Source organism: Nanorana parkeri, unplaced genomic scaffold (genome assembly GCF_000935625.1).
Source record: "Nanorana parkeri isolate BGI_ZX_2015 unplaced genomic scaffold, ASM93562v1 scaffold418, whole genome shotgun sequence".
Classification (NCBI taxonomy): domain Eukaryota; kingdom Metazoa; phylum Chordata; class Amphibia; order Anura; family Dicroglossidae; genus Nanorana; species Nanorana parkeri.
Genome location: NW_017306686.1, coordinates 117,416 through 128,036, shown reverse-complemented (window position 1 = coordinate 128,036; position 10,621 = coordinate 117,416). Strand labels below are relative to the sequence as shown.

The window sequence follows — 10,621 nt, the reverse complement described above, 5'->3', positions numbered from 1 at the left end:
GATTTGCGTAATGACGGGGGGGGGGGGGGGGGGGCATTTTTTACTTTAATGTCACTTTAAAGCATTGTCATATATTTGGAAATTGACTATGTTAAACTTTGTGTCTTTTTGTTCTAGGTATAACGAATTGCTGTTTATAATAGATACCTGCCAAGGAGCATCCATGTATGAGAGGTTCTACTCCCCCAACATAATGGCTCTTGCAAGCAGCCAGGTCGGAGAGGATTCCCTGTCTGTAAGTACATATCTGTAACGTACATGTATGTTTATAAAACTGTCTCTTACCCCTGTAAAGACTTCATAGGTATGCTCAGCTACTGCTGCGTTGGAGGGTATAGAGCTCACTACTCACTGAGTCATGCTTGTTCCAGGTCATTGACTCAGTGTGTAGTGAAGCCAGGTTCAGGATGACAACCCTGGACTTTGCACCTTTACAAACAAGTCATTAAAGGGAGCTTTTATATATCCATGTTTACAGGTTCTCTTTAATCTTTGTGATTATAATATATATAAAAAAAATATGTATTGGCTCCATACTTGGCTGATTGAGATCCAGAAGCCCCAATCATTATTTGTGTATAACATATGCCTTCTGTGAAGCATTTGAAATCATGTACAAAAGCAAATAGGGGAGGAAGAGAGACCGTATATGACAGGGAGCATAGGGGAGGAAGTGGCAGACAGTAATTGTTACCTGGTGTTCTAAGAAAGAAGGGATGCTACTTTAACTCTTTTATATAACACGTGCAAAAACTCCTGTGTCTGGAGATGTCTGTATCTGACCAATGAAAGAAGTTTGATCTGGGATTACCTTTGGTGAACTTAGCAGAGCTCCGAAAGGACTCCAATTGAAGTAAAAATATGTATGGTGGTATTAGCAAAATGGGTTTGATTTCCTTGGATATATTAAAGGAGTTAGGGGTGTTGGAAATGTATTGATTTTCTAAAGACAAAGAACAGTAAAGTCATGCCAAAAGTTTGGTGTATATAGTGCAAAAAATGTTTGTATTTGTCCTTTTAGCACCAACCAGATATGGCGATTGGAGTCCATCTGATGGACAGATACACCTTCTACGTCTTGGAGTTCCTGGAAGAAATTCACCCAGCTAGCCAGAACAACATGAATGACCTGGTAAGATCTCATTGTTCTCTTTCTGCACCTTACAGAGGTAATTAATCTTGCAGTTTTTCTCCTGACTGTTTTGTGATTGCAGACCTGTGAAACAATATGCTTCAAAAGACGAGTATGGGGAAGGTGGACACAACTTTTCTATAATACATGTAAAAGGAGAAGAATGTAAAAGGAGAAGAAGCTTTCACGCGTCGGCTCTATTGATCAAGAACTGAGCGATCACATACCGCTGATTGATCAGTTCCCGATCATCTTCCTGCAGAGAGCGGTGACTGATTCCACCCTTCCTTCTCCATTCCTCCAGCGCTGACTGGAAGTACAGATGAGGAGAGGGGCGGGCACAGCTGTCAATCAGGTAGCGGGGGTGCATCCTGACAGCACGGCTCTGCACTGTCAGCCAATACCGGGCAATAGCCAGCTATATGCTGAGTTTTGGGTCACAGGCGAACTTTAGTATAGGTCCCCCTGTGACCCTAAAGAGAACTATGGCAAAAAATGATTGGGCCATAGTTCTCTTTTAATTGATTCAGAAGCTGAAGGTCATACAGCCCAGTTAGACACAGCCAAAATAGGTCAAGTTCCTTTAGACATAAAGTGTGAGACATGGCAAACGAGCTATAAAAAAAAAACTAAAAAACTCTACACCACTGAAAGTACATTGTACTAGTTGGTATATTTTTACAGTATATAGTAAATGCACAGGCCATTGTAACATCAGGTTTCCATCCTATTTGGGAATCCAATTTAGTTGATAGTGGTAGAGTAAGCACTATATTTGCATGAACAGTTGTACATTGTGCAAGTTTTTGTACCAAGAACTAAACGAGATACACACAGCAAGCAAGACTGGAAGGCAGAGACTCTTTTGGACTTTCTATAATTAACAGATATCATTATTATTATTATTTTTTTAATTTATTCTTATTACTGTGTATATATTAGGAAATAGATTGTCAATGAAACCAAGGTCTCCAGGAACCAACATTGGCCGTCAAGCAAAGTGCAAAAATATTTAGGCCAACAGAGCCTGAAGTTTATTTATTCCTATGAGAATGATCCAGACTGAGATAGTCTATTGTGTAATTGGGCTATAAGGTGTTCCATTCTCATGGAGCACAATTCCTGAATCCATGCCTCCAAAGTTTTTATTTATTAATTATTTTTATATTTGTTTCAATGTACTTTGGGGGGCTAAAGTTGGGCCTTTGCTCCTGCACAATGGAATAGAATCTCACCACCTTAACCTTTAATCCAACTCTCTTTCCATATAGTTGTTACAATGGCCGTTATAACAAGGTTGGGTTGTGCAGACTTTTTAGGTGGCAGTGATGTTCTAAGACAGTGTTGGTGTGCTGAATGGAAATTTGTGCTGTCAGAATCCCATGGGAGTCACTTTCCATCTTCTGTGGAATTGCTACATGACATTTACAGGTATTGCACCCAAATTTGCACAGACTAACCTAGTGGCACTGCCATAGTAACAGGGAGGCAGTTGCCTTAAGCATGACATTTCCACTATAGGAGGAACCAATTACAGTGCCTACCTCTCCCACCCTCCTTTACAACATTCATGTTTACTATTCTAGTTTTGGAACTATCAAGGGGAACCGGGGACCTTTAATATAACACCCAACAAAGCTATTTAATTTTATAATTTCAAGATTGTTTTATACTACTGCTGGGTGGAAAGTTAATTGTGTATAGATAGATATGTCTGTGGGTCAGCATTTTTATCTTCCATATTTTCAATTCTTGGTTATAGTTTTGACATTCCTGGATATATTTACTCCTCTTGCATGTGCTGACACGAGCCCCATTTATATGGAAGTAAAAATGTCAACGGGATCCAGTCACAAAGCAAAATATTTGCACGCAAAGCTTCAGATAGAAGTTGGTGTTCAGACTCCTGGGTTGTATACTAGCTCTGCAGCTTTGACTCTGAACTTTTTCCGTTTCACTGATGCTGTTGTCTTTGGGTTAAAGGTACAGTAAACTCCTCATTATCCGGCATCCACGGGGGTTGGTAGATTACAGATAAAAGTAGTTTCTGGTTGCTTGAGAGTTACTATTACAAATGGGTCTAATGCCATACCCCATACTATACCATACCATAACATAAACTCTGTATTGACTTCATGTTAATATTGAAATGCAGTAATCTCAAACAAATTAAGACAAATAGGCACACAATCATTTCCAGGATAATACATGCTGCAGAACAGTAAGGGGATTTTTTTTTTTCTGGTTAGATGAGAGCTCTGGTTAGTTGAATACTGGATAACAGAGTTTACTGTATTTTGTTTTCTAGATGATGCATTTTAATGTCTCTGGGACCCGGGTACACTTGCCAAAATAGTATGGTAAAAACAATATGGTAAATATGGAGCCCCCCCCCCTCTGTACAAATGTGCTACCATTCAGCCAAAATAGCTTTTGTGAGGTCAGGTATTGATGTTGGATGAGATCTTGCTCACAATTCCAGTTTATCCCATAGGTGTTTGGTAGGGTTGAGGTCAGGGCTCTGTGCGGTGTACTTGAGTTCCTTCACTCCAAACTGGACAAACCATGTCTTTATAGAGTTGTACTCGGGGACACAGTCATGCTGGGACAGAAAAGTTGCCTAAACTGTTGCCACAAGGTTGGAAGGACACAATTGTACCCTTTGCTAGAAACACTTGAACTCAATCATTTGGAGGGATGTCCACATCAGTTTGGGGATATAGTGTAGGTGTGATGGTGAGGTGTCCCCAAACCTTGGACCATACACTAGTGGCCAGATTATTATGACCACCCCATCAGTACTTTGTTGGGCCACGAGATGACTCCACGTGATTACTTCGTTGGGCCGCCTCGTGACTCCACGAGATGATGAAAGGTGATGCGAGGAATCTGACACTGCACTGTTGCCCTTCTGTTGTCTTGTACCAGTCTTGCCACTCTCCGTTCTGCCCTAACATTGACTAGTCGCTGACGGCCACAATTCGCACGTTCAGACCCAGATTTTCGGCTGACAGTCCGGTCTTTAAACACTTTAACAACAGCTGCTCTTGAACATTTAACGAATTCTGCTGTTTTGCTTATACTCGCTCCATGGCTCCAAGCGCCAACAATCATCCCACGTGCAAAGGCTGTTAAATCGCATTGTTTCCGCATAGCTTAAAAAAAAAATCACTTCTACGGTCGTGGTAAACAACCTGCTTCCCTATTTATAATGGTCTGGCCCTCTAGCAACTTCAGCGCAAAATTATAGCTATTTTGCCTACAAACGTCAGGTGGTCATAATAAACTGGCCACTCAGTGTATAGTATACTCGCCTGTAACCCTGCTGTGGTGAGTTCTTTCCTGTGCAGCCTATCTGGCACCACACAACTTACAAAATCCTCCCAGTTGGCTTTTACCCATAGGCGCCATTTGTTAATATGTGAAGACGATAGTCCTGGAGGCTTTTTTCTTTTTTTCTTCTTGTGTCTTGCATCGTCCTTACTTTGCATCCAACTCAAGTTTATCATGTTGATATTCATGTGGTGGCATGATACATCTGGAAAACCTTCTATTTCTGTCATCGGGGAAGATAACGGACAGAATACATTTTCCATTTACGCCGACACTAATTAAAATAAAGACTTTAGCATGATGCATAGCAATTTTCTATTGCTGGCTTAATCACAGACTTAAAAAATGTCAGTGGAATCAGTGAGCTCTGGTTTAATCGTTATACTTTTTATATACCGGTTGAATATCGTTGGTATTGTTGGTGTTCTTTAAAATGAAAATAATCTTAGTAGTTAGGTCACATTGCTGAGTTTTTAGCAAAACACTTAAAGCGAACCTTTTACCCTCTTTAACTAAAAATCACCTCAGCATGCAGCTCTGCATACCAATATGAAATCATCTTGCATCCATTAGTTAAATAAACATATTTTTCTTTTACTTACAATTATTGTTTTTCCGCTTCCTGGTCCTCTTTGGCACAGATGTAATGCGCCCAAGCGTTGCATCCTGGGAAGGTTACATCAGCAGAACATTGCTGGGAAATCTTATCTGCAACCTCATGTGATCTCAGGGAAAGGCATTTTCCTCCCCTGAGATGATGTGCATGGTCACAGTTCCAGGAAGTAAAGGGGGATCTATTAATCAATAATTAATCAATTAAAATGGCCACTGTGAGAAAACTGGGGAAGAAAAGAGAAATAACGTATGTAAAGAATAAAAATCCGGCAATTCTCTATAAGTATCGGTTTATAGATTGTCATTACTAAACAATTTTGGAGGGTTGTTTGTTGTCATTTCAAAGATATGGGTAAAGGTCTACTTTAATGTATATGTGATTATCAGAAATACTGTACATAAAATACAGGCAATAATGTTTGTGTAGTAAAATCCCATTTAGTATTTTTAGATATTTTTTTTTTTTACCTTTTTTTTTTTTTCCTGCACTTTTATTTGGCAGTCATGTGACTACACAGCCGTCATTATTGTACTTCTTCCAAATAGCCGGTGTCGTGTCATGTTACTAAGTGGGTGTGCACTGTCACACACAGCATTCAGCAGGACAATACACAATATGCCACTCTATATATAATCCGGGGGATTGTCATGCTTTAGGTGAACCTACACTAAACAGCTATATGTAAATTAACCATTTGTACAGGAGCGAGTAGGGATGCACTGATACCGAGTATGTTTGGCGAGTGCTCATACTCGCGCAAATGCTCCCGATGCTTATCCCGATACTGGAACTTCTAGTATCAGGAAGCCGGGCAGCGAGTCATTACACGCTGCCCGGCTTCCTGATTGGCTGATAAGCTGGCCCCATGCTCCCTCGTCACCAGGGAGCATGGAGTTGGCTTCTCGGCCAATCAGGAAGCCGGGGGGGTAATTACTTGCCCCCCCGGCTTCATGCTCCCTTGTCACTTGGTGACGAGGGAGCATGGAGCTGGCTTCCTGGACAATTAGGCAGACAGGCGGCGATTTGAGTCATTACATGTTGCCCAGCTTCCTTAATGGGACTTCCGGTATCAATATTCAATATCGACGGGTACTGAAAAAAACAAAACGGTACTCGATACTGAAAAACCGGTATCGGTGCATCCTTAGGAGCGAGCATGACACACATGAGCCCTTAGGCATGTGTTATAAATAGGAGATATTTATTTGTATATCTGGAATATATTAAAGAAAAGCAAACGGTTTCCTCATCTAGTTTTCCTTTTTTGTTTTCTTTTTTTGCTTTATGTTGTTAATCAAACAGAAAAGAATAATAAAATATAGTGCTAGTTTGCATAAGTCTTGATCCCCCTTTCACATGGGTGGTCCGCTCGGATGTTAGTTTTTCAGGCGGACCCGATCAGATGCCCAATGCTGTTCTATGGGCAGCCGTATGTAAATGGACAAGAGTCTGTTTACACACGGTTACCCCCAAACTCCGGCCAGGGCTGGAAAAACAAAGGGAACAGTATTCCGTCTCATTGGATCTGATCGTGCCATATCGAAGTAATCTGATGTAAGTGGACACATGTCTGTTTTCATCCGACTCCCCATAGACCAACATGGGGTATGGCAGTTTCAGTTCTTTCCTCCAACACAAGAGGGAGGGAAAAAAATGCATGGACACGGATGTTACAGCGATGACATCCGTACTTCCCTGATCAGGCACAGATCCCCTCCTGATCAGCCCGTGTGAAAGGGGCTTTACTCATTCTGCAAAAAAAAAAACAAAGCGAATTTCTGAACATCACTAGAAGTGTGAAAGGTAACATGTAACATGTGACATGGTGCAGCGTGAAAACTGTGATACCCTATCTGGGCATATTAAAAAGTATTACACCTTTTGATATTTGAGGTTAGACTGTTGACAATGAGGGGTTAACCTCTAATGAGCGAGTATCTCGTCGGCGCTGACATGGGTTCCTGACGCCTCTGCTCGGTATGTGGAGGCCGTTTCTGCGCTCTGGCTTGGCTCACGCGGATTTCTCAGCTCACAGCCCACACAGACAGGTTTTATGTTATCTCACGCATGTATAACCAAGTGCAATGTGCGAATTCCATGAGGAGATGTAAACGCAGGAGCCATCACTCTGCTTTGCCTGACCTAGTTCATTGTTCTTATTTACAAAAAATTATTAGTTCTTGTTTACTTTTATTGGTTAATACCGCTGGCTGGAATGAACTCCTGAAAATGCTAGGTGCCTGGTTGTGTAGGTTTTTCAGTACTTTTTATTGACATACCCGGAACAAGCATGCTGTAAAAGAGTGTCAAAATAGCGTCAGAATTCCATATCTCCATAATTGCTCCAAACTAAGGACTCAAAGCATTGGGCCCAAAGTATCAGCATTACAGCCTGGAAACTATTGTTCTCATGTAAGCGGTCAGCAGTGGCAGACCCCATAAGGTTCTCTTGACAAGGTCCTTTTAATAAGCCATAAAAACTCTTTCTAATTCTTCCTTCTTTCATTTTTATCTTATTGTTGAAGTCCAGGCTGGAGAAAGAGTAACCCCACTGCACTCGTTTAGTCTAAGGGGATTAGAATAAATTATATATTTGCCTTATCCCTCACTCCCGCAGGCTTTATCTGCGCTGCACAACAGGTCCTCCGGAATTTCTACTTTTCCCTGTCCAACCAGTCGCATCTCTCCGATCTCAACACATATAATGCAGAACCAATGGACCTGCATTGTAGATGAGGATGCTAAGAGCCCATCCACATATTGGTGGTGTCGGACAGCAGAGGTGAAGGCCGGCTGCTGAGGGAGCAAGGATTAGGTAAGTAACTCGCCTTGGGCTACATTGGCACAGGACTAATAGTTGCGCCAGGAATCCCAGGTGTGCCTATCTGCATCCAGGGGCAATCATCTATTCCAAACTGCAACAATTACATGCGGTCAGCCACTGACTGGTGTGGCCGCTGTCAGCCTGTCATTCATTTGGGCAGGACATGTAATGACACACCTGGGATTCCTGCCCCAAGAATCTGCAGGTTCTTGCCGCAGGAATCACCAGCCACGGCCTAAAGCCCCGTGTGAATGGGACCTTCTTCACCCTATTCATCATCCAAAATGATCAGTTAACCCTCGCAGTGCAGATGGGGACCCGCTGCAAGACCAAGTTTGTCTGCAGACCACAATTTAACTTTAAATGGCTCTTAATACACAGTGTTTGAAAACTCTATCCATGTGTCCTTTGCACAAACAACAGCAAAAAGTTTCCCAGCACACTCACCAGCCAACATGCAAAAAAAACTTGTCTCACCGCTAAGGTTAAAAACAGAGGTTTGCTCAAACAGACACTAAATGTGGCTGTTGAAGCATACGTTTAAAGATAAAAGTGATGGCGCAGGCCTCTGTACCGCACATAAAAGAGAATTGATAAACTGCTCTTGGCTAATGGTCTTTGAACATTGCGGGGGGAACCAAGCTGCTTTTCTAAAAAGACCCCCGGCGCTAAGTATAAACCCTGCAGGGCCCCTTTACATTAAATAAAAAGGTTTCAAACAAAACAAATCAGTTTTTATCTTCAAAGAATACTCCCACCTTTTCGTTCCCACCAGCCAACAAAGAATATGCCGAGAGCAAAAGTTAATTTATATATTTGGAGAACAACTCTGCTAAAATCTGTGTAGTTTTTAAATGGCCAGATAACATCGCCACGGTATACGGCTTGAAAAATCGACAACTTTTCTGCAAAACCATTTTATTGTTGTGCCCTGAACTCAGTAAATAGTTCTGGGGTTTCTTGTGGCCCTAACAGGCATCAGATGTGGAAATGGTTAAAAAAAATGTTAATCATTTTTCCTATTTACAAATAAAATACTGAAAAACCTTAATTGCTTAAAGGAGAACTATGGGGTCAGTGTTTTCCCCCATAGTTCTCCTTAGGGTAACGGGAGGACACAAACTAGCGTCCTCCCGTCACCCTAAGCTCAGTATACCGCGAGCTACAGCTCGCGGTATACTGAGACGCTGAAGCGGATCCCGACAATTATGTCTGGATCCGCCCAGCTGCGTGACTGACAGCTGGCTCTGCCTATCTAGAGGCAGATCCAGCTGTACCCGCCCCCTCCCCCGTCCGTTCCGCCAGTCAGCGCTGGAGGATCGGAGCGGGGGGAATCCAGCCCCTCCCCTGTCACGGCAGAGAGCCGTGACAGGATCGAGAAGTGAGCAAACGCCGGTATGTGTTCGCTCACCTCCCGATCTACTGAGCCGACCTGTGACAGTCTCATTGTTACAGGTCGGCTAGAACTATGAGGTGAGTGAAAAGCACTCGCCTCATAGTTCTCCTTTAAGAAACCCACATAGTTTGCTCTGAAATACCTAAAATGGCTCTGGTGCAATCCGTTGTCTTCAGAAGTCACAGACTTAGTTGAATGGGGTTCACCGCTGAGTACTAGAAATATCATATAGGGGTATAATTATACAGCAGTACATGCAATATTCACTAAACATTGATGGCCCGGGCATTTTCCTGGTGCATTGGTCTCGGATTACAGTGATTGATTCACCTGCAGTGAAAGTTTTTGCTGAATGTCACATTTATTGCTTTATAAATATGCCCCATAATCTCTAAATATTTCTCCCTTTTTATTTTGGAGAACTTCTCAAATAGACCAACGAGTTTTCAAAACCAGACTAGCAGGGTTATTCACAAAAGGGTGAAGAGTTTGGAGAAGGCAGGAGAAGTGAACAATCTAGGACAACATAGCTGAACTGGAAAGTGAGCAGAATTGGAGAATTTTTCCAGTTCTGCTGTGTTGTCCTAGATTGTTCCCTTCTCCTGCCTTCTCCTAACTCTCCACCCTATTGTGAATAGCCCTGTAGGAATAAGAAAAAAAAACAACCCAATTCTTTGACCATACCATTCAGTATTACCTCCCAGGATTTTTCTCTAACGCTTGCAGTGGGTCTACCCCCCGACTGCAAGGGTTAACTGCTCATTTGTGTCTAGGTAGTAAAACAACAAAATTAGACTCACCCAAAGCTCCAGGCTCTGAAGCTTCAATCAAATTTTTTTTTGAAACTGGTGTTGCGGCAAATGCCACTTACGGGCTTTTTATTGGAAAGAATGGAGCCAGTGAAGTGCACACACTGGAGGTGAGAGGTTCAGCTAGCAGGAGTTTGTGCAATGCCAAGTAGGCAGCACCACAAAGTCGTATATGGTTCTCTAAAAGTTCCGGGAGAGGGTAAGCTCACAATTTGTGCACCTACATAGCAAGAGGATTTTAGTCGGGTGGTCTGTTGTGTTCCAGCATGTACAGAATAAAAAGCAAAACACTTGCACAAGTCAAATATGTCCTTTTTGTATGGATTTCTATATGTTTAATTGTTCATTTGATATGACTGTAGTGTAAATTTAGTATGACTGGTGTGTTCCTTTGAGTTTACTGGTCTACTAAATTGGCTTTTTCTCCTACTGACCCGGTGCTCTGATTTGTAAAGTCCGGACTAAATTTCTCACAGTTTGCACTCTGTCACCATTGGGGGTATTGATGAGT

The 10,621-nt window shown here is 42.1% G+C and overlaps 1 protein-coding gene across 1 annotated transcript in view; it reads left to right on the top strand.

Annotated features, from left to right (window-relative positions):
* The window catches only part of PIGK (phosphatidylinositol glycan anchor biosynthesis class K), a 102,490-nt gene that overhangs the window by 32,196 nt on the left and 59,673 nt on the right, over positions 1-10,621 (top strand). The window contains exons 7-8 of the mRNA XM_018559867.1: positions 118-235; positions 1,022-1,132. Of these exons, the coding sequence (XP_018415369.1) occupies positions 118-235; positions 1,022-1,132 (229 nt within the window). The remainder of the gene's footprint in view (positions 1-117; positions 236-1,021; positions 1,133-10,621) is intronic.